Raw genomic sequence first — 23,516 nt, 5'->3', positions numbered from 1 at the left:
TCAGAAAAAGAACATCATACCAACAGTAAAATATGGTGGTGGTAGTGTGATGGTCTGGGGTTGTTTTGCTGCTTCAGGACCTGGAAGGCTTGCTGTGATAGATGGAATCATGAATTCTACTGTCTACCAAAAATCCTGAAGGAGAATGTCCGGCCATCTGTTCGTCAACTCAAGCTGAAGCGATCTTGGGTGCTGCAACAGGACAATGACCCAAAACACACCAGCAAATCCACCTCTGAATGGCTGAAGAAACACAAAATGAAGACTTTGGAGTGGCCTAGTCAAAGTCCTGACCTGAATCCAATTGAGATGCTATGGCATGAGGCGGTTCATGCTAGAAAACCCTCAAATAAAGCTGAATTAGAACAATTCTGCAAAGATGAGTGGGCCAAAATTCCTCCAGAGCGCTGTAAAAGACTCATTGCAAGTTATCGCAAACACTTGATTGCAGTTATTGCTGCTAAGGGTGGCCCAACCAGTTATTAGGTTCAGGGGCAATTACTTTTTCACACAGGGCCATGTAGGTTTGGATTTTTTTCTCCCTAAATAATAAAAACCATCATTTAAAATCATTTAAAAGTTGCATTTTGTGTTTACTTGTTATATTTGACTAATGGTTAAATGTGTTTGATGATCAGAAACATTTTGTGTGACAAACATGCAAAAGAATAAGAAATCAGGAAGGGGGCAAATAGTTTTTCACACCACTGTAAATGAAACTTGGTGCAGTCATTAACACTGTACAAATTTTTAAAGCCCATTAATTAAAAAAAATCACTCCAGTAGATTTGGCTCTACAGAGAACATGATTTTTACAGACATTAATGCCCCAACTGAAACAGAATTGTGGAAGGAGAATAAACATTTTTTCAAGAAAATGTAACTCATCCATTATCATGAGCTGTCTAATGACCGTTTTCTGATTTTAAGTAGGTAAAATATTTGTTTTCCACTCTGCATGGTCCTTGACATACCTTGGGGCATGACATGACCCATGCTTTTTACATCATCTGACACTACCTACAACTATATTTTATTTGCCCTCCCACCTGACCTCATCATCTCCACCTCCATCTTGGTGCATTTCTTCACCCAGTCATCTTCTGCCTCTTGGTCGAAATGCCTAGTTCATCTTAGTTTGATTCTGCTCAGCAGAGAGCCTGTCATCTTCACACCAAATTTTTCTGTTTACTCAGCACTCAGATTCCTCCATGCATCACTCCTTGATGCCTTTCACGTTTAAACTGTCTTTCCATTTCATTCACTTTTTACCATCAATATAATGTCTTTGATATTAAGAGCTCCTATGGCAATGTCAAATGTCGTTTCCTGATATGCAAATGTAAAGATTTCGCTTCACGTAAAAAAATATTTGCCTGTATTATTTTACTGGAAAAAATACATCTTTATGATTAGAAATGTGTAGACTGGACACATCAGATTTTTTACTAATCATGACAGCGTAATTGGACTAATCAGGGACTTGAGGTTAAAAATTCCTTTGGTCTGTGTTATTAACACATCTGTGGGACTTAAATATTATTTGGGTTTCCTTGACTTAAACCTGTCTCTGATATGTACAATGCTGTTCCCACTCCAGCTTGACAAATTGGATTATATTGATTGGTACTTATAAAAAGTCAAGCAGATAGTCACTCAAGTGTTTCTGTATATTGTAGACTAAATAATGGGAGGCTATAAACACATGAACAAAGTCCTTCATATTACAAAATGAGAACAACAGTGGTTGCTTTGCTGTACTCAACAGTAAGTCACTAATCAAAACATCAGTAAACAATACATTTTTTAGTGAATTTTATTCAGAGATCCACAAACAGAATCGCTGTTTTAAAAATGAAGTATGGAAGAAAACATTTTGCTTGAACTAAAGAAACTAATAATAATAATGCATTTATTTATATAGCATATTTCATGCATTGAATGCAACATAACTCAATATGCTATACAGAGAAACATTCCAGTATGTTATATTGTAATAAAAGATGAAAATGGTATGACATATGTATGCTAGCTGACCATAAAACATATATTACAAAATTACTTTGTTCTTCAGAATAGGTTCATTGTTCTTTGTATCTTCAATGCTAAATTAAGTATGTTGTGCTCCACGCTACAGAATGAGAGCCACTGTGTGGCAAAGCCACTCGGTACCCTGTAGATAAGAACTCTGTGAGTGCTATGGGGGTGATTTTTAGTGTCTGGAAGAGGCATTTAAATACTTTACAGAGAGATCCTTGTAGAAAACTACTACACTGTGCATACCACCTCAGATAGGAGGAATAGTACATCTTTCAGCATCACAGTGACCTGAAGCATACAACCAAGACTACACTGGAGTGTCTTTGGGCAAGTCTCTGACTGTTCTTGATTGTTATTATTAATAATACTTTTCATTTTACTGTGAAACCTATTTTTGCTTAGGTTTTCAAAGTTTTGGAATTCGGTTCTGTGGTTGCTATCATTCTAGAGCAAGAGGTAGTCAACATCTGTCCTGGAAGGCCACAGTGGCTGCAGGTTTTTGTCCCAGCCCAGCATTTATTGCTCAAGTAACACTTTTCTGCTTCATTTTAGTGGTCTCGTGTGTTAAGGCACCCCTCCATTAAATTCTTATTTCAGTCTTAAACAGCTTCATTCAGTGCTTATAATGACTCCTTATTTGCCATAAGATGCAAATGACAAAGGAGCCAGAAGTTTTCCATCTAACTTATGTCCATTTACACCTGTGTGGATTCATCATGCACTATTTGGTTTAATAAAACACATTTCAATTTTAGTTTTCAAATCAGTTGGATGATTTCCTTGGAAAGGAACAAAATATGTGATATAAGAACATTACATTGCTTATGAACAAGCCATAAAATTAAATAAGGATTAAGATTAGCAAGGATTGGTTTCCAATTAAGCATTTGATTTGGAATGAAAACCTGTAGCCACTGCGGCCCTCCAGGACCAACATTGCTAACGCCCGTTCTAGAGGATTGTTGTAGAATATTTATAACTATTCTGAAACATTTTTGAATGCAATTTTGTAAAGCTTTGATATAGTGTTGCTAGACACCTCATCCTGAAGTGTTTGGGTTTCACTTCCAGGGTCAATGACACACTTTTTCCTAAACACTTCCTAACCTGCTGATAAATAGCAAAACAATAGTGTGTATTTATTTAGGGGGCACTGATTAGGTATGTTTTTTTTGTACCATGCCCAAATGTGATTGCCCTCTAATGGGCTGCACTTGTACTGTGATTTAACTTTCTGGCCCTGGCAATGCATTTGTCATCACCATGTGACTTTGTGCAAATCCAAAACAAAATCCAAACACGGAGTGACAGCATGCATGTCAGCAGGGTTTTCTTTATTTTGTGATTTTTTTTTTGTCGTGTAAGGTAGGATAATGTTCTACCCTATTACAGACTGGGTATGCAGCGTAGCATTTTGCTGTTAATCTTGCTGTATGTTAACAGAGAAATTTGTAGATTTTCTTGCCAGCCACAATTAATTTTTTCAACTCAAATGGTATCGAATGAAAGGAGAATTGCACTATTTACTTAATAATAAGAGTTGTCATCACATTATTGACTTCATGTTTGTGTACCATTCTGTAGCATGTTTATTGATCAAATTTTTCCTAAATCCTTCTGAACTGTTCCCAGGCCCACCTCTTTCAAGTGGGACAGGGCACAGTACGGTTGTCCCGGCATGGAGCGATCAAACTAGCCAAACGAGCTAGACTTTGGGGGTTACATGCAGACAGACATGCTTGGGCATGGAACAAACTGCTACAGTGAGTAGATCCTTAGTTAGAGCTCCTGGTAAAAGACTTCAACACATTTTTGACAATGAACATGGGCTTTCGATTTGGTTTGACAATAGTGGTTAAAAGATTTCCTAGTTATGAAACTTTGCTTGTTTTTCTGGCTCACATCTCTTTCTCTGGTCTTTTATTTAAAAATTCCTTTCGTGAGTAAAACATTGAGTTTACCCAGCCAAAGCCCAGACTTAAACCTCATAGATCATATTTGCAGGGACTCGATGATGGCAGTTTACAGATGCTTCCCATCAAGTCTAACAGACCTTGAGAGGATCTGCCAGGAATAATGGAATAAACTGCCCAAATACAGGTGTGCAAAGCTTTTAAAGACTTACCTATTAAAACTTAAAGCCTTAATTCCTGGCAAGTAGGCTTCCTCAGTGCAGTCAAATAAGGCTCTGAATACTTCTATAATGGAGAGATTTCAGTTTTTGATTTTTAGTAAATTTGCAAACATTTCTGAAAAGAGGTTTTCACTTTGCCATTATAGGTTATTGAGAGTACATTTATGGGTAAAATGGCATAAGTTCTCTAGTGGTATGCTAGCAGCTTATTGTATAATATTCTTTTATTTAATAATACCATTCCATCTATTTAATTGATATATATATACACACATACATACATATAAGGAACAAAATTTTATTATATATATAACTTTAGACTCCTGGTAAAATCATCCTTAAAAGCTAGTCCTTTGACTCCCAGTGTAATTTGGAGAACACTGTCAGTAAATATAATGTATTGAATATATTTTATAACAGAATTTAAATACCCATAAAAAAACCTTTAGGTTAAAAACCACTTTGAATAAAGTGTTATTTTTATGCAAACGGTTGTTACCCTATAGTTTTCTTTAAGCGTGTGTCTCTTAAGTGAAAAATGAAATGTCTTCCTTATTAGTATTCATGAATTACAATAATCACTTGCTTAGCATCTTTTTTTATTGGTTAATTGTTTTGTTAAATAAATAACTTAAAACTTTAAATCCTTTTTGCTTGTTAAATTCTACAGTGTAAAAAGTGATCATACAGAGGTCAAAGCATTAAGCTTTGACAGATGAACAAAATGAAAACATTAAGGTTGTGTTAAGATTGCCCTTGACATTGTTTGCATAGACCACAAAAGCAATTATTGCAGAATATCATTTTGAAAAGGATGGGAAAAGGCAGACAGAAATGCTTAAATTAGTGCAAATTGCAGACATTGGCAAGGAGTATTAGATGACAGTTTACTGTTTAATGAAGAAAGACTTGGGGTAATTAAATCTCGAGATACATTTATGTGGCATAAAAATGAACAAACCAGAAATGCAATCTAAAACAAGTAAGGACATTCTCCTTAAACTTGCCTGATGCTCTGTCATCTGAGACTGTTCTTCATGAGTGCAGGGTGAAGGTCAAGGAGCTATCTTAACTCCATCAATCCTGTGGACAGTTACAAATGACCTTTCACTTTCCATAAGACATTCAATATTCTGAATTGGAGGGATACATTTTTCTGTGTTTAGAAAATGGGGAAATAAGAGCCTTTCATGTTGCAAAGGGTGCAGCAATGGCTAGATCTTTTGAACGCTTCATTCACCCCATGGGCCGATTGAAACTAATATCTCATTTAAAGAAACTGACTCTTACTTTAAAAACACAAGATTGAAGATGTTATTGAAACTGTAGATAAACTTTCAGCATATAAAATGTCTTATTGAACAGTAGCACAATAGCAACAACAAGACGAAAGGACTAACCATTAGTTGCACATATGCATGACCAATATTAATCCAGAATGACAACTCAGAATTTTCTGACAGAAAAGAAGTGAAGGGATAGATCTAATATAATGTAGCCTAATTAACTTTTGAGAGAAAGACCATTAAATATCAAATACTGGTATATTTATTAATAGTAGTTTTTATTAATTTCCAGCTCATCTGTTCTTTTAATAGTAAAAGGTATTCAATCATGAAAATCATAACCCAAATAGACTAAATAGGTCATCTTAGGAAATGTCACCACTGTTTCAGGAATTAATGATAAATTTGGTTTTAACCTTTGCTGACATGTATGCTTGTGTTTTATATGTGAAAACATAAAAACAAAGAAATTTGACAGTTGAGCCTTAAACAGATACAGATACATACTGCTTATATATGTTGTAGTTCATGTTTATATGTAATTTTTCTTGGGTTTTCCTGAAGGTTTAAAATTGAATAATACATCTTTACTGGGGTTTTCTTCGGGAGACCTTTTTTTTTTAAAAAAGTTTAGGACGTTTTAGTGTTTTTTTTTTCCCCCTTTTCCAACAGACACAGTAATTTTGAGGGTTTTCTGATGCTCTTTACCACATTGAAACATCCCAGAATGCACTGGGACAGTGTGATGATGTCATCATTAGTGCAACTATGTACCTGTAGGTTATTGGAGATTGAATTTGTTTATAAACTACATACTTTCTTTTCTGAAATTGTAAAAATCTTGCCTTTTTTATCTGGCTTTCACTTTGAAGTCAGAACAATATATTTATAGCACACTATTTACAAAATGTAGTGCTTATAAACCTTACTTGCTGCTTTAGATTTGCAATGTGTTAGTGGTAAATAATAAAATCTCAAAGTCAAAACACAAGATTTGAACTGATTCCTGTCACAACCAGCTCAGACATTGAGTAAAAGTCCCAAGATTAACAAAAGCCTTACCTGCCCTCTTTGCATATCTGTACCCACTGAACAAGCCTAGCTCCAAGCTCAAACAGCAGGCTTATGGCTTGTACAGGCTCAAAAATTGAGCTGAAAGTTTTTAAAGCTTTAATTTTCAAAATGTCCAGTATGGAAGAGTGCACAACCATAAATGTCTATTGACAAATTTCACAAACAGCAGGGTAAAAAAACAGGAGCAAAAATAGGTTTTTCCTACATCACACAAATCCAGTGAAATCGTAAACTAATTGCAATACCTTTCTTAAAGAATGCAAAGGTCAAAAGTCAGAAAATCCAAACATGAAAATAACATAGAAAACATAATAAAAAATACTAAAGCTGCAATGAGAACTAATGCTTCACCTTAAATACTAGCCAGGGAACAGTACTCCAGCTGTGCGTTTGGGAGGTTCTCCCTATTTCAGCTCCACATGTTGAAGACGGGCAGATAAATAATATATCAAGAATTTTTTTCAACATAATAAATTAATAAACAGTATAATATTATGAAAGTAAAAAACAGACAACAAAACCAAAATCAGAATGAATAACATAACATACAAAGTTACATTTATGTAAGTTACGTTTTCCTTGGCGATATTCCTGTATTTCTGCATTCATTTTACCCTTACAACCCTTCCTGCTGCAGAGATGCAACCACACATCATGATAATGTCACTACCGTGATTCATGGAGAGGATGGTGTGTTTGATATTGTGCTTACACCAAACAAACAAGCATTTAGTGTGATGGCAAAAAAGCTACAGTTTAGTGTCATCAGATCATAAAATATTCTTCCTGATAACTTTACAGTTTCTTGTGTAACTTCTGCAAATCTTCTTTTTTCCTTTCTACACTTAAGCTGTTGCCTCTCCATTGTCTTCCACTGTAGCTTGTAACTCCATCAGAGTTCTCATATGTTTCTCATAGGACACTAGTCTTCCTCTTCTTCTTTCACAATCATTCTGGGTCACAGCTCTGTCATATTCTTTGCAATTCTTCATGATTGCTTTAACTCGACTCTTGAGGATGTTTAGATGAATTTATGTAAATAAATAATGGAAGGATATATCCCCAAGTGTAACCAGTAGGGAGTGCAACTGAGCCCCAAACCTCAGATTCAATGATGCTGAACATAGTCATGGGTTCAAATAATACATTTTTAATCCTGTAAGCACCTTGTGCAATTAAGAGCACCTAATTGCCGTACAGAATCAATGACGCTCCTTTCCTCTACTTCTGCCTCCAGTTGAGTGTCGCCTGCTGCCTCCTGACTCTTACTCTTCAAAGTAAGGTATGGCTGCCGGTGACCTGGTATGACTTGTGTAGAGCATTTCTGGGTTGCTCGAGTACCAAAGCAGTTCTGCCATGACAGGGCTGCCTTGCAGCATCCATGGGCCCCGACAGGGTTGTACTTCCAGATACCAGTTCCCATGAACCTCTGCAGGTGTCCAAACTGGGACACCTCCAGCAGACCACTGCCACTTTGGGAATTTCATCCCCGAAAAAAGAAATAACATGAAATGATGCAGCATTTTTTCATATCAATTGCCTGAAAGAGCGTATAGGTGATGTTACTGGTCTAGTATTGGCTGCTAAAAGAGCTCAAATTCCCAATAACCAAGAGGGATGTGATCTGTTCTTTACTGGTGAAAATCTCCCACATGTTAAAGTATTTCTCACTATTAAAAGATATAAAAATGTGACCATTCCTCTGTATGTTAAGCATATGCCTTCTTTGACCTCTTCAAATCTTTTACCAATAGTCAGTGTAGTCCTCTTCCTCTGTTGTTATATTTTCTTTATTAGTAATATGTCCTGCACTTTATTTGTTTATCTGTTTATTATATGTTCCTTTGAGATGCCCAGTTTTTTTTTAATGTTGCTGCCTTACAGGTCCAGGTAACTGATGTTAATCCATGGCCTTTTAATTGTTTGTGTGGAGTCAACGCTTTCTCCCCATGTCTGTGTGGGGTTTGTATCCGATTGCTCTGGTTTTCTTTTTGATATACCAGAGACTGGATTTATAGAAAATGAATGAGTTAATAAAGAATTGATGATTGTTTGTAGTAGAAAAGAAAATTATTGGATTTCTTTGCTTTATTTTTGGAATTTTCTAAATGTACATTTTTTGTGAATTGTCTTATGCCTGTTTTAATCCTAGTTTCAGTTTGGAATAGACCTCTCACATCGTACATATCATGGTTTGTATGCTTTCTTGTCACTTCATTTCAGTTTTTTCCCCACAAATGATGTTGATCATCTTCTGCATCCTAGGTGAATAATGTACATGTGATAGTATAAGCGATACAGCTTAGAATGTGGCAAAAAAAAGTTTAAATAAGGTGTGAAAGAAGAACACTTTATTAAGCAAGCTTTGTGCACTACATGCAGTGTAAATGTCGTGTAATTTTCAGTTTTCAACATGTGACAGTACTACTGCTGTAACTATTGATGTGTGTGTTATTTGTGTTTGCGTACACATAAATGTATAATATAGGTGGCTGGTGTGGGGATTTCTTAAGGACAGTTGACAACAAAAATAGTACAAGAAGATCATTGTATTTGGCAGAATGGGCAATATGGAAACCATTTGTCAATAATGAACTGACTAGCATTATGATTTATTATAGAGCTCATGAAAGTACAAAACATTTGAGACTTGAAAAACATGTACAAATATTGTAATATTATCACTGTAGATTTCTATACTCTGGGAAATCAAATTTTGATACTAATACTGTACTAATATTTTTAAACAGAAACTTTAAACTATAATTCTGATTTCTTCACTGCAGATGTACTTGAATTTATTATAATGTGAATATTATTTTTAAAAAGTTTCTTGCATCTTTATACTTTATTTGTAGGTAATTGTATTTCATAACAAAATGATTCCCCTTTATAACATTAGTAGCAGAAATCAGATAAAAAACTAAGTAGAAACATATATAACAACACAGTTTGAGCATAAGGATTTCTCTGTAAATACTGTATATCTGCAGGTATTGACAATAAAATTTGAAAAAATAGTGTTATATAGCTCCATCATGGTTAATAAAGTGTTTTATCAAATACTGTTTTATGATGTATTTGTTTTGATGGTGTAATGTTTGTTATTAGCTGTTATTTATAGTATGATTTTAAATGTTTAGTTATTCTACTGAGGGAAATTATGTAGAAATATATCTGTTATCTTTTATGGTAAAGGCACTAGAGCAACTAACTAAATAATACTTATACTGAATGTGCTTAGTATTTATAAAATGTAGGAATTGTGTACAGTTGTGCTTAATAAGCTGAAGTGAAGAGGATATTTCTTTGAACCAATTACACAATGCAATTTTCAGATATAACAACAACAACAACAACATTTATTTATATAGCACATTTTCATACAAAAAGTATGATATATATTGGTAGTTGTGTCCATTGTACATCCACCTTCCCAATTTCCACATTTACTGCAGAAACAAATAAAGATTATTGATATTCTAAAGTAAAATCATCAGTGTAACACTTTTTCCAACTGTTGGAAATATCTTTTGTTAAAATAAATAATCAAATAATGAGTGAAAAGCAATGCTGTGCTGCAAAAGTTTCTGTACTCACAATTTATGCAAGTTCTGTACTTTGTGATTTCATAAAATTCCTTTTGAAGTTTATAACTTAACATTTAAAATGTAAGGTAATTTTTTTTGCAGTAGGGGAAAATATGAATTCAAAAATTCACTTGTGTTACCACTGCAGATCAAGTGTGTTATAGCTTTTAGCATATTACTCTGCTTCTTTCAAAACTCTGCAATTGGTGAAACTGACGGACAGGACAAACAAGCTGTTTCCTCCACTTTTGTTAAATTTGAAAGGGGGGTTAAGTGATTTGAAATGAGCCTTGCATCCTTGTTTTCTGTTCCCAGATACTCCATTGGGAAAATCTTGTGCAGAAGCTGAAGGAAGAGTCTTCACAGCTGAAAGAGCAAATAAAGGAGCAATCCCAGGACATTAACAAGCTGAATAGTGAAAAGAAAAAACTTGAACTGGATTTGACGGTTGTCATGGAGAAACACAGAACAGCACAACAAGAGGTACTAGAAGGCCAGAACATCCATGAAGTTTATTTTTTTTTCTTATGCGCTACACTTAATTACTATATACTGTACTTTATTATGATATGGTATAATTAAAATTGTTTAATTTTGTATTTTTTAAAAGAAATAATGCTGAGGTTAACAAAAGTAAATGGATAATACAAATTTTGACAAATTTTAAATTTCATTTCTTTTTTGCGTGGATTTATCAAAAGTAAATTTTTATTGCATAGTGCAAATCACTTTTATGGGCTATTAGCAAATGCTTATTTTTATTCCTTACACATTTTATTTAACAGTTTTTGACTTAGATGATCTGTATTTTACCTAAATATTTTTATGATGTTTTTTATAACCAGCTGAAGGTTGTAACACTGCAGTTAGGTTTTTATATGTTTGTTATGCATATTTATGGTGATCTTTACTTTTTTTTTTTTAATCTCCCCCACAAAACTATAAAGGAAAACTATAAATTTCCTCAACATGAAAATAATTTTGTAATAACTACTATTTTCTCTGTAATCTGTAAATTTTTAGTTAAAATTCTGAAAACTTAAGGTATTCAAAAAAATATATTTTGTTAAACTGTATTTTTGTATTATGATGAGGTCCACACATGTGTAATCCTTATGGAAACTGCATGCCTTTTTGCCAAAAACTTTATCATAATCTTTGATTCACCAGTTATGTAAAGTGAAATGGAAGCCGTACATTATGCTTAAAGTCTATTGCTATAAAGTCATGCAGTATGACTACTGTTAGCAGTAGCCAAGATCCAAGAACATGCTCTGCTTTTCAGCATTGGCTTTATATTAGGTCCTTGACCTGATGATACAACATTTTGGGGGTTTTTGGCTTAGTTTGGAAACTCCTGCTTAGATTCAAAGACAAAATTTATGATGGTTGCTTTTGATTTAAAACTGTCCCAGATGGTTCAAAGGACTCACTTATGAGCAAACATACAGAAAATCTGCAGCTGACTGTAATCCATGAATGTACAACTTGACTTTATGTCCATGAAAGAAACAAAATCTAAAACATGAATCACCACTTTTTATTGCAAAATGGATCAAATGCAGGGCTACAAGATATTATTTAGTGAGGTTTAACCTTTACATGGGGCAATTGTGTCACAAATCAAGGATTTATAAGAAAGGCACAAGTCTTCACAGTTTGAGCAGCTAAGAAGTTGTGCAGCAGTAACAGTAAAAGGGGACAACTGGACATTGCTATACACGCAAATAATTGAGTGACATTGTGAAACTGGTTTCAATTAAAAATTGTAGTCGTTTGATAGCCCTAATTAAGTATTTTCAATCTAATGGTTAGAATTTGAAATTACTTAAGAGATTTGGGTTCTTCCTATTACTTTGGTATTAATGTATGTTTGTTTTTAAACAATATAAACCTTCTGCTATTTAGAAGATACAAGTCTTTGCTACTAAATGTAAAATTGATCTAAAGATCTTTTTTATGCCTCACTCTATCAAATGACACTACTGTACAAAACTTATTTGGATTTAATTTTTTTATTACTTTTATTAGGTTAGAAAGAATGTTGGATTAATTAAATAATAAAAATGAATCCAAATATCCTTTTTATGTATTATTCAATCAAAGCGCTCTACTGTTTAAAATGTGTTTTGGTTTTTATTTTTTGATTTGCTTTTATTAGGTTACCAACAGAGATCAAGTAATCTTGCAGCTAAAGACCACCTTGAAAACTGTTGAAGAAAAATATTTTGCTTTACAGGAAGAAGTAAGTATTTCCTTGAGATGTAACTGTCTAGATAAATCAAGTTATCTACTCATTTTTTTCATAATACATATACAAGGAGATTTTCATGGGTTGGTTTGAATACATTAACAAGATTTGATATATCAGTTAGGTCTTCACGAGTCTGACGTCTCCAGATATAAACAGAAACTGAAAACCTTACAAAGTGAAGGACGTGAGCTGATGGAGAGAAATAATGAGCTAGACAATAATCTGAATGAATCAGAGAAGCAAAACAAACAATTACAGCATGAGCAAGCCATGTATGTAGAACAGGTAAGAATGTGTGTGATTTACTGTTAAATATAACATAATACAGTTGTGTAATACTGTATAGTACTTCACATAATGTCTATATGCTGTTATTCCCATTCATTAAGTATTAAAAACAAAATGTTTTATTTGTTTCAGTGCTTATCTGTTAGAGACAATGGCTTTTCCTGCTTAGACACTTTTTGGCATCTATAGAATGTGTTCTGTAGAGTTTTAGTGGGAAGAGCAGCACATAAAACAAACATATTTTTAAATTTACACTTAATTTACAAATGCCTTGAGAATTTCTTTTTCACCTTTAGAGGTTATAGTTGTTTAATTTTAATTGATGTTAATATCGCATGGATTTCATTCTTTTTATTGAAACGTATATATCTGTTTTCTATCCTTACAGCAGATCTCCACATGTGTTAATTATGTTTCTCTTTTGTTGTGACCATGTTAATTATTTTCTCAAGAGCATTGAACTTCCGTCCATCCATTTTCTAACCCGCTGAATCCGAATACAGGGTCACGGGGGTCTGCTGGAGCCAATCCCAGCCAACACAGGGCACAAGGCAGGAACCAATCCTGGTCAGGGTGCCAACCCACCGCAGGACACACACAAACACACCCACACACCAAGCACACACTAGGGCCAATTTAGAATCGCCAATCCACCTAACTTGCATGTCTTTGGATTGTGGGAGGAAACCGGAGCACCCGGAGGAAACCCACGCAGACACGGGGAGAACATGCAAAGCGAACCCGGGTCTCCTAACTGCGAGGCAGCAGCGCTACCACTGCGCCACCGTGCCGCCCCGCATTGAACTTTTTAATATTAATTAATTATGTTTATAGGTACCTCAATTTTCTGACCATTCTTTGCTTTGGTGTATGTCTATGAATTTAACAATGTAGAAGAAACTGACTTATTTTTACTATAGAGATCATTAATAGTACTTTATGCAATAGGATTGGGTAATTGTGGAAAAAATAACATGTTTTTATTAATTTCGAAAGAAGGCTGCCCAGACTCGGAACAAAAACTATATTTACTTTAGTCCCCTTGCAACTTATTGTTGTTTTACCTCTTACAGTTAGACTTAATTGTTGTTTGTTGTTTAGAAATAGTGATTAACCTTTTAAATAATGTGTGGCTTGATTGATGGTTGGCATGCTTTTGCAGTTATTAGCATTGCTGTCCCACAATTTCAGAGTTTTGAGTTACTGTAATTAAGATATTCTTCGTATGTCTATATTATTTTTTTCTAGTTATTTTTCTTTGGCTGTCTGATAGATGTAGGAGATTAAGTGGATTAGCCACCATTAATTGGCACTGTTTGAATGATGGTGGGTGTGGGAGCATTTAGATAAAATATTCTCTGTGCAATACATGTACAAAATGTTGTATTGTGTTTATTTAAGCAGCTGCATAGTAACTTATAATGAATTCTGTGAATGAGAAGTGTTGTCTTATATTGAGGTGCTTTTAAAGGATACATTTCATATTTTCAGGTTATAACTTTATAGTCATGGTATGTATTAATTGTCACATGAAATTGCAGTCTAAAGTGAAACATATTTTACACATTTTAAAAATTATTTAGGATGCACTTGCATTTTATAATGGAGCTCATGTGTATTGGGGTTCCAATGTTAAAGACAAAAAAAAGACTGAAAACTTACTGAATACATCCACTTTGAAGCAGAAAATTTTCTATATAAGAACACTTGCCTTTCATATTTTTAAGGTATGCTTATGATAAAAAAGTAAACTTGAAGTAATAAATGGATAATAATAAACTACACTTTTTCACAGATTCTTGGGACAATTTTCTCAACATAGGGATAGGTTTTTTACTCACTTATCTGCTCGCAGATGAGCCATGAGGGTAGATAACATCCCACCCTATCAGCCCCCACCCCAGTTCAACAAGCTTTATTCTACTTATTGTCCTATTTTTGTTTCTGCAATTTTGTTTCTTCAGCGGTTATGTTCTACTATGGCTTGTTACAGCAGACGGATGAGTTATCAAATCATGTGATTTTTTTCCTAAACGGCTACTTTTCGCCTATTGCATTCTATGCTGTTATTTTACATATCTTAGAGCACACATAACAATTACAATGTTCATTCAACAAATAACAATAAACCTGAAATTAACTGATTACAAAGCATTGTAATTTTAATGAAAATCTTAGATATTTGAAAGAGCCAAGCCATCTGCATATTGCACTTTCCATTGCGTAGTGTGTCGTGCACATAAATAATAAAATAAATAATAAAGAAAAAATTAAAATGAAAAAGGCAGAGTGTGAGACAGAATCCAGCCACATGGAAACAAACTGAAGCACCACAGACCAACTATTGAAACCTTTAACGCATGAGGAGTTGCCCTTACTGAGGATATGTTAATAAAATGGCTAAAGACAACATTTTTGAGTAAGTATACTCAGTAAAACTCACTAATACCTGTCAATCCATAATTACATGTGAGAACATACAGATTCTACACAAACCCTTCACTGTGAGGTAAGAGTGACAGCTATGTGCTACCATTCTGCATATGCTATAACATCTGTACTAAAACTACTAAATTTCAACCACATAAGACTAAATATATGCCTTTGACGTCTGTTCAGTACATGTCACTTCTTTTGTTAAACCGTTGAAGCGCACGTGTGCGTGTGGATACCGGATGATGGCAGACATCTTTAGGAAATGACGAAATACACTTCTGTATAAAGAAAGAATGAGTGAAGTGTGAGTTTTTTTCAGTTGTCTACAGAGCAGAGACAGCATTTCAAATCTGGGCATCAGCATTCATTGTCAAACACAGGGCTTGGTGATGACTTTTCAAGGTAAATCTTAGCCTCTGGCTCTGAAAGGTGCTGCAGTGGAAGGCAGGCAGCAAAGTGAAGTGCACAGCCAACCTTCTTTTTAAAATGGCTGACTCTCACAACACTTTTTGGTTTTTGCAGGCCTTATTGCTTGAAATAGTGTTTAAGTATAATTAATTTCAATCTAGGGCATATTTCTTGTTCATGGTCAAATTTTATATTAGTTTTTTTTTTTTAAAGAATAAACTGAAAAACACTTAATCCTAAGAATAAATTGAATAAAGGAATAAATAAACCCACCCCCAGACACCCCTCCTCATTTCTATATAAAATTTAGTTATATTAGTAAACTCTAAAATAAGATTTCAATAATTAAATTATGAATTGTAATTGTATATTTATGTTTGTAACAATTTTTTCTTTCCAAAATAGTGTATTATTTTTCTTATTTTCTTATGAGTGGCAGAGATTGAAGACAAACAACAGTAGTTGGAAACTTAAAATGAGAAGAGGTTGATTTTTTTTTTGTAATGGAGCATAGCAAGTGTCTTAGTTGACAGAATACAATGAATGGGAACCTGAAATTCTCAATCAATCAATCAATCAACATTTATTTATATAGCACATATTCATACAAAAAAATGTAGCTCAAAGTGCTTTACAAAATGAATAGAGTAATAGAAGACACAATAAAAGATAAACATAAGTCAACATTAATTAACATAGAATAAGAGTAAGGTCCGATGGCCAGGGTGGACAGAAAAAACAAAAAAAAAAAAAAAAACTCCAAAAGCTGGAGAAAAAAATAAAATCTGTAGGGGTTCCAGACCAAGAGACCGCCCAGTCCCCTCTGGGCAACCTGAAATTCTGATAAAACAAAACATTTTTATCCTTTCATGACACCAGGTTTTTTCCTTTATTATTACTGTGAAGCTCAGACAAAGATTATACACTGCCCATCACAGTTAAGTAACATGACACCTATAATGTCATAAATTGATGCTTGCGCTCCATCGGCCCTACATGTAGCAAGGCACCCCATAACAACCTGTGCAACCCAGCATTGCATGATGCCATTCAAGAGACAATGAAAAGGATGCAAAATATTTCAGAAGATTCAGATAAAGAAAGCAGATACTCCAACATATATCTCAGTTCCTTGAAAACATGGTAGTTGCTTCATTAATTCTTTGCAAATGTTATATATTTTTAATTATTGAATGTTATTCCAGATATTAAAATGAGTTCTTACAAAGTGTCAGTAGAGTTTGTTGGACATAGATTAGACATAGATTGGACATAGATTTTTTCAACCTAGGTAATGGAGTAAAGTTTTCATGTGTCTTTTCTGGGTTCTTGCAATCAGCATTTACAAAACAGGGAGCAACTGGTGTGCCCAGTAGGATGGGTAATTGACACCTTTGGGTTTGAAGTAAGAACTGGCATCTATGACTCATATTTAGAAACAATCTGCAGTCTGTAATGCAAGGAGACAAGGTAGTAAGTTAAATGTCTTTGTTTTTACCATTTTCTACTGTATTTGTGTTGGTGTTTGAAGGATGTAACTTGTGAATCTGAGTAACACCAAGGTCCTCACTAATTCACCAGCCAGCCATAACATTAAAACCACCGACAGGTGAAGTAAATAACATTGAGTATCTTTTTACACTGGCACCTATCAAAGGGTGGGGATATATTAGGCAGCAAGGGAGCAGTCAATTCTTGAAGGTGATGTGTTAGACACAAGAATTATGGGCAAGATTAAGGACCTGAGCAACTTTGACAAGGGTCCATCTGTGGTGATTAGACGACTAGGTCAGAACATATTATAGGGTGTCCGCGGTATGCAGTGAATAGTACCTGCCAAAAGTGGTTCAAGAAAGAAAACCAGTGAACTGGTGACAGGATCATGGGCTCTCAATGCTTATTGATGCATGTGGGGATTGAAGGCTAGCCCATATATTCGTTTTACCACAGAAGAGCTACTGTAGTATAAATTGTTGAAAAACTTATTGCTGGGTAGGAGAGAAAGGTGTCAGGGCACACAGTTCTTTGCAGCTTGCTTCATATTTGGCTGTGTAGCTGCAGACTGGTCAGAGTGCCCATGCTGTCTAACACTGAAAGTATCTACAATGGGCATGCAAACATCAAAACTGGACCATAGAGCAATGGAAAGATGTGATCTGGTCTGGTGAATCTTTTAGACCATGTGGACAGCTGGGTGTGTTTGCATCGTTTACCTGGGGAAGAGATGGCAGCAGGATGCACTAAGGCAAGAAGGTGAGCTGGTTGAGGCAGTGTGATGCTCTGGGCAATGCTCTACTGGGATATCCTGGCATTCTTGTGGATGTTACTTTGATACAAACCACTTATCTAAAGATTATTGCAGATCATGCACATCCCTTCATGGCAACAGTATTCCTTGATGGCAGTGGCCACTTTTAGTAAGATAATGTGCCCTGCCACAAATGTTCAGGAATGCTTTAAGAAACAGGACAAATAGTTCAAGGTGTTGACTCGATTTCCAAATTCACCAAATCTCACTCCAATCAAACATTTGTGGCATGTACTGGAAAAACGAGTTTGATCCTTGGAGACCCCATGTCACAAGTTATAGAACAGCACGGAACACATTCAGAGATCTTATGGAATCCGTTCCTTAATGGGTTAGAGCTGTTTTGGCAGCATAAGGGGTACCTGCACATATTATAATTATTATATATATATATATATATATATTTATATATATATATATATATATATATATATATATATATATATATATATATATATATAATTTGTGTTGATGTGCACACTTTAGTGTAAAATAGAAAATTGTTTATGATATGAAGTATTTTTCCATGTATTTTGATAGATTGACCACATCAAAACATCATTGTATTTTAACATGAATTTTTTTTTTCTAATAATTCCCAGTTTTATATCAAAAATAAACAAAATCTGTTGATTTGTGTCATATTGTTGTTTTGTTGCTTACAGATACAGAATTATATTAGAACTGTTGAGCAGCTTAACTCTGACCTTGAACAAACTAAAAGGGCTCACAAAACTGATTTGGAAAGATGGCAACAAAAAGTAACCTTTTTACAGCAACAACTGGACTGTACAAATTATGAAGTGAAGGATTCAAATGGCAAAATCAAAGATTTGAAATCTTCACTAGCACATTTCAGAGAAAAATTGGACAAAACGGAGCAACAATATCAGCAAACAATTGAGAAGGTATTTTAAATATTTTACGTTTTTATGACATTTCTTTCCATTTAGAATATTCAGGTTTGAATTCTGGACGGATTTGTTCCTGTGTAGAATTTGTAAAGTCTTCCTACACTTGATGACAGTTTTCTTTCACAACCAAAAAATGTTTGTTTTAGTTAACTTGTGACTCTAAATAGATCTGGTGTGTGTGACTGTTCCTTGCAACTGGATGGCATGCCATCCAGAGCTGGTTCAGACCTGGCTGTAGTAGGCTTTGGCTCGTTGAATCATGGCCTAAATAAACAGGTGAGAAAATGAATGGACTGATATGTTACTTACAAATGCCAAAAGCAACTACAGCAGCACGTAGATTTGTGCTTAAGTCATCAGCTTGTTTAAAGGATGTAAGTTAAATTTTTTTTGAATTTTTGACTTATAAATTGCCTCAAGTCATAATGGATTTATTTGCATTACATAAGCATAGATTAGCAAGGTACAACACATTCTTTGTTGTATCTCAGTTTTTGTACTAGAGTGATTGACACTAGAATTACCAGAGTCTACAAAAAAACTTGTTGATCCGTCCCACCTTAAAATGCTTCGCACCTCTCCGTCAGCATCTTTTGTCCTTGAAATGCGTTGATAAGCTGCAAACAGCAAGCAACCTGCTATCACATGCCCCACCCCGCACAGTTTTCTCGGCTAAAGTTTGTTTACCTGTATGTCAGTTGCTTAGAGTTGTATAGAGTGAGAAGTCAAGCAAAATAACACCTTTTATAAATACAATATCTTTATTTGGGACACTTGCATTTCATGTGTGTTCCGTGTCTATAACGATCTATGTAAACACCTCGTTAAAACAGAAACATGTTATGTTTTAGTAATTGACAAAATGTACACATGAAGTGTATTTTATTTATATTTTAAATATAAATACGAGGTGGTACTTGACAACCCAAAGGACATCCATTACACAGCACATGAGACACCATGCGTCCTCAATGCTTATGAATGTATGGGTACCCAGGAACAGTCCATGGAGCGCCAAATTGTATGAGAGATTGCTTCAGGGTATATACATTCACCATCAAGTTAAGAAAAGTTGTGACAATTAGAACATTTTTAAACCCAACTTTTATTCGTAAAGGTTTATGAAGTGTAACTGATTTGAAGACAGCATAGCAGAAAATACTACTGTTTTAAAAATGTTCACATAAATAAATAATACAGTAGTGTTCAGAGCATATTTGACCATGGTGGAATATACTCATTGTCACGGCCATGTTGTTCTGAGTTATACTTAGTTTGTATTGGATTTATCAGCTACAATTTTTTTGCTATTCATAACTGTAAATTAGAAAGCAATTTCCCTTACTGGCAACGAGCTAATTTGTAATATAGCTGTCTTCCTTGCTGTTGAGCTGTTTGTGTTGCAGAGCTGCTTCTTCAACCTAGTTTGAATTGTGTCACCTGGACATGGACCAAACCTGATAGAGTATGGCATACACGTATACTTTGTAACGGAAGGCCATGCCATTTGCTTATTATATCAGTGTTCACTTTGTGGTACCAATCAAAGCATACTTTTTGATGTTTATTTGCTCCTGACATGCCAACCTGACAGTCAGGAGTCTGGAAAAGTCTGCAGAAACGTCATCATTGCTTGTTCAGCTGTGCTGTTATCAGGTAAAGTTTAGAAGGCTGGCTTCCAGATGTTGATTGGTAGATTGCTGAGTTTTGTTCAGCTCAGCAACCTAGCTTCCCAGCCATCTTTCCATTCTCTGGAGAGAGAGAAGTTGGAAAAGAAGGAAGGCACAGCTGCTTTTTTGTGAGCCCAGTCTATGCATGTAAAGCTGAAGTCTGCTCTTTGAGCAGGGAAAATCTTTTGTGGTGCTGACAGAGCAACCAAAAAGAGTAATTCTCTCTTTTTCTACTCTATTATTCAGCATAAGACTTCTTGGCATTTGACAGCTCCTTTTCATTAATAGTTTTTTTCCAAATAAAAGATTGTCATTGTCTCATATTTTTTGGTAGTTATCAGGTTTTGATAAAATAATTATACTTTTGTTTCATACAGTACCAACATGGTTTATGTTCTTGATACACTCATGTTAGAGCTCCTAACACCCAGTCCTATGATGCCTTCAAAAACACAAGTATATTTAGTCATGCACATTCACCTCCAGAGCTGCACACTTGCCTCCCTATGTAACTTCACACTTTAAGTAGTTTTGTCTGATTGATCAGCTAGACAAATAGAACTAATAAACTGGATAGTCAGGCTGTGTTCGAATTGAAGTAGGATGTTTATGACGTTCTACCCATCAGCTTTCTTCTGAATCACATTTTGTATAAATAAATACTTCTTAAAAAGAGAACTGCTAAATACATATATATTGTGTGCAATTTAAACATTACTATACTTCATCATTTATGTTTAGTTTTGATGAAAACTATTGTATGGAAAATATTTTGATATAATCATTTGCTTCTTGAGTCCCTTAGTGACTAATGCTGTTCTTAAATTACATTGTCTGTAGAATAGTTTAAAATAGGCATTTATAGTATACATGAATCTGCTTTGTTTCTTGTTAAAGAGAGTTTTTCTCCAATTTTCATGACCTCAGGAAGGAAAGCAAGTGAACCCGGAGCATTGGTAATTGATCCTCTTTATGGCAGGCTTCTTAAGGATAAAGCAATACCACATGCTAATCTCACCTTTCTACCCAAAGCTATGTGGGATTTTACTTTAATCCAGGAAATCGCGTGCCCTAATTTCTTCCCTAGACTGCATAAATCCCTTCTTGGAGCTCTGCATTATGAATTAGACATGAAGAGGGACATATTTCTTTTTCAAAAGATTTAAAACTGTCTTTTGCAGCTATAGTTCCTTGATATAATGAACTTTGTAATTTCTTTTTTTTACTTCTCCTGACAAGAGTTTCTTTTTTTTTCTCTCTGTCTATGAGCTGGATTATTTACTTTCTGAAGAGTATTGTTTAAAATGTGCTAATTTTTTGTCTTGGGTTTCTTCACCATGCCATAGATATAGCAAGAACAATGAAACATTACGTCAGGGTTGTCAAGAAATTCTTAGAAACAATGTCTTTCTGCACCTGACTATGTAGAATTGTAGGTAATATTAAAGAAGAAAATAAATGTTACTTACATAAATAAATTACTTTATGTTTAAACCATGGCCAAAATGGAAACATGTATTATTTTCAAAGAATTAAAAAAAAAAATGTCAAATAAACAGTTGGGCTGTATCTGTGGGTAATTTCTGTTTTGCACCTTTTGCTTCCGATGTAGATTCTTTCTTCTAGTGACTCTGAAATGGAGTAAAAAGTTGAAGTGTGAATGCTTTCATACATTGGTGTGTTTTTGTTCTCAAAATAAAAAATTTGTAGAATAAGGTTGTAATGAATAATACCAATTTGCTTTACAAGGTTTGTAATCCTACACAGGTTCAATTTTCTTGTACTAGTATGATTGAACTTTAAAGTGACAGCTGCTTTATTTAAATGTACAATATATCAAAACAGTAAGGTCTCAAATGTACACTTCAAGTCAAAAGACCAGACACACCCAGAAATGTTCATTAAATTAATTTAAAATAGAGCAAAAACATTACTATTGTTTCTAACCATAATAGGTGGTTTCCAGCCATCTTCCATCCAATGACTGCGTTTTTTTTCCCATTGCCAGATCCAGGTGTGTGTGTGTTTTTTTTTTTTTTTCTTTTTTGAAACTCTACCTCAAAGGCCTTCACCCTGGAGTCATCTTTTTCTGTTTCAGATGACACTGGTATTTGGTGTGTATTTAAGGCAGCAGTCAACTGAGGACCTGTGAGCCATTTGTATCTCAACTACAGACTGTGATGTCTTTATCTGCTTAAAGCATTTGTACATCTGGCCTTCCTCTTCTTTTTCTGTCCTGGTTAGAAACCTTTTTGCCCTGTTCTCTGAAGACAGTAATGGACACCTTTGTCTGAAATCTTTGTTTTCTTGGCGATCTGCCACATGGAATAACCTTCATTCTGGAAAGCAAAAAACAATAGCCTGACATGTTATTTCATTTTGGCCATTTCTGAATCCAGAATTGAACTTTAGAAATGCCAGCACCTTGTTATTAAATCACTGTTAATGCAATTAATTGGATTCTCTGAAAAACAATTAGCATTTATACATGCCTAATTAGTAATGTAATGTAATGTCTACATTCCGGTTTGCATATTTATAGCTAGAGATCCACAAAGGGAGAAAATTAGTTTCATATCTTACAGGGGAGCCCCCCACCTTACAACCTCCCCCTCCATCCCCGCCCTTCACCAGATATATACTGCCTTTGATTCATGTATGTCTAATGATTTTCCTCTGATGATGACACCTGGCAGGTTGTCGGAATCTTAGGAATAAAAAATTATTGTAAGATATGTGACTCATTTTCTCCATTTGTGGATGTCTAGCTATAAATATGCCTAATTAGGTATACGCTTAAGGGGTTTACTATTAAAACACTGAAAGAATGGCTGCTGAAAATGGAGCTTTGTAATCATATGTGAATAATAAATTAAAAAATCAGTCATTTCAAGAAGTAAATAGTCATTAGCAGCACTAGTAATATCTCAGTTATTTTTTAAATTAGTTTAATGGTATCAATTTCTTTCAAAATCATGAACATTTCTCTGTATGTCCAGACATTTGATGGCCAATGTACATAAATAAGAAACATGAAAAAGCAAAAAAAAAAAAGCATAAAAATAGTATGTATGTGTACATATTTCTGTGAACCTTAGCATTGTAAGTTGCACT

At 34.5% G+C, this 23,516-nt stretch overlaps 1 protein-coding gene across 3 annotated transcripts in view; it reads left to right on the top strand.

Moving 5' to 3' along the window:
- LOC120530174 (putative leucine-rich repeat-containing protein DDB_G0290503) overlaps positions 1–23,516 on the top strand; it is a 419,164-nt gene that overhangs the window by 149,352 nt on the left and 246,296 nt on the right. For all 3 annotated transcript variants that reach the window (XM_039754405.1, XM_039754404.1, XM_039754406.1), the window contains 4 exons: positions 10,440–10,607; positions 12,286–12,369; positions 12,496–12,663; positions 18,484–18,726. In XM_039754405.1, coding sequence (XP_039610339.1) covers positions 10,440–10,607; positions 12,286–12,369; positions 12,496–12,663; positions 18,484–18,726 — 663 coding nt within the window. The remainder of the gene's footprint in view (positions 1–10,439; positions 10,608–12,285; positions 12,370–12,495; positions 12,664–18,483; positions 18,727–23,516) is intronic.

This window comes from Polypterus senegalus, chromosome 5, assembly GCF_016835505.1.
Source record: "Polypterus senegalus isolate Bchr_013 chromosome 5, ASM1683550v1, whole genome shotgun sequence".
NCBI classification, from domain to species: domain Eukaryota; kingdom Metazoa; phylum Chordata; class Cladistia; order Polypteriformes; family Polypteridae; genus Polypterus; species Polypterus senegalus.
This window is presented reverse-complemented; position numbering and strand designations above follow the sequence as displayed.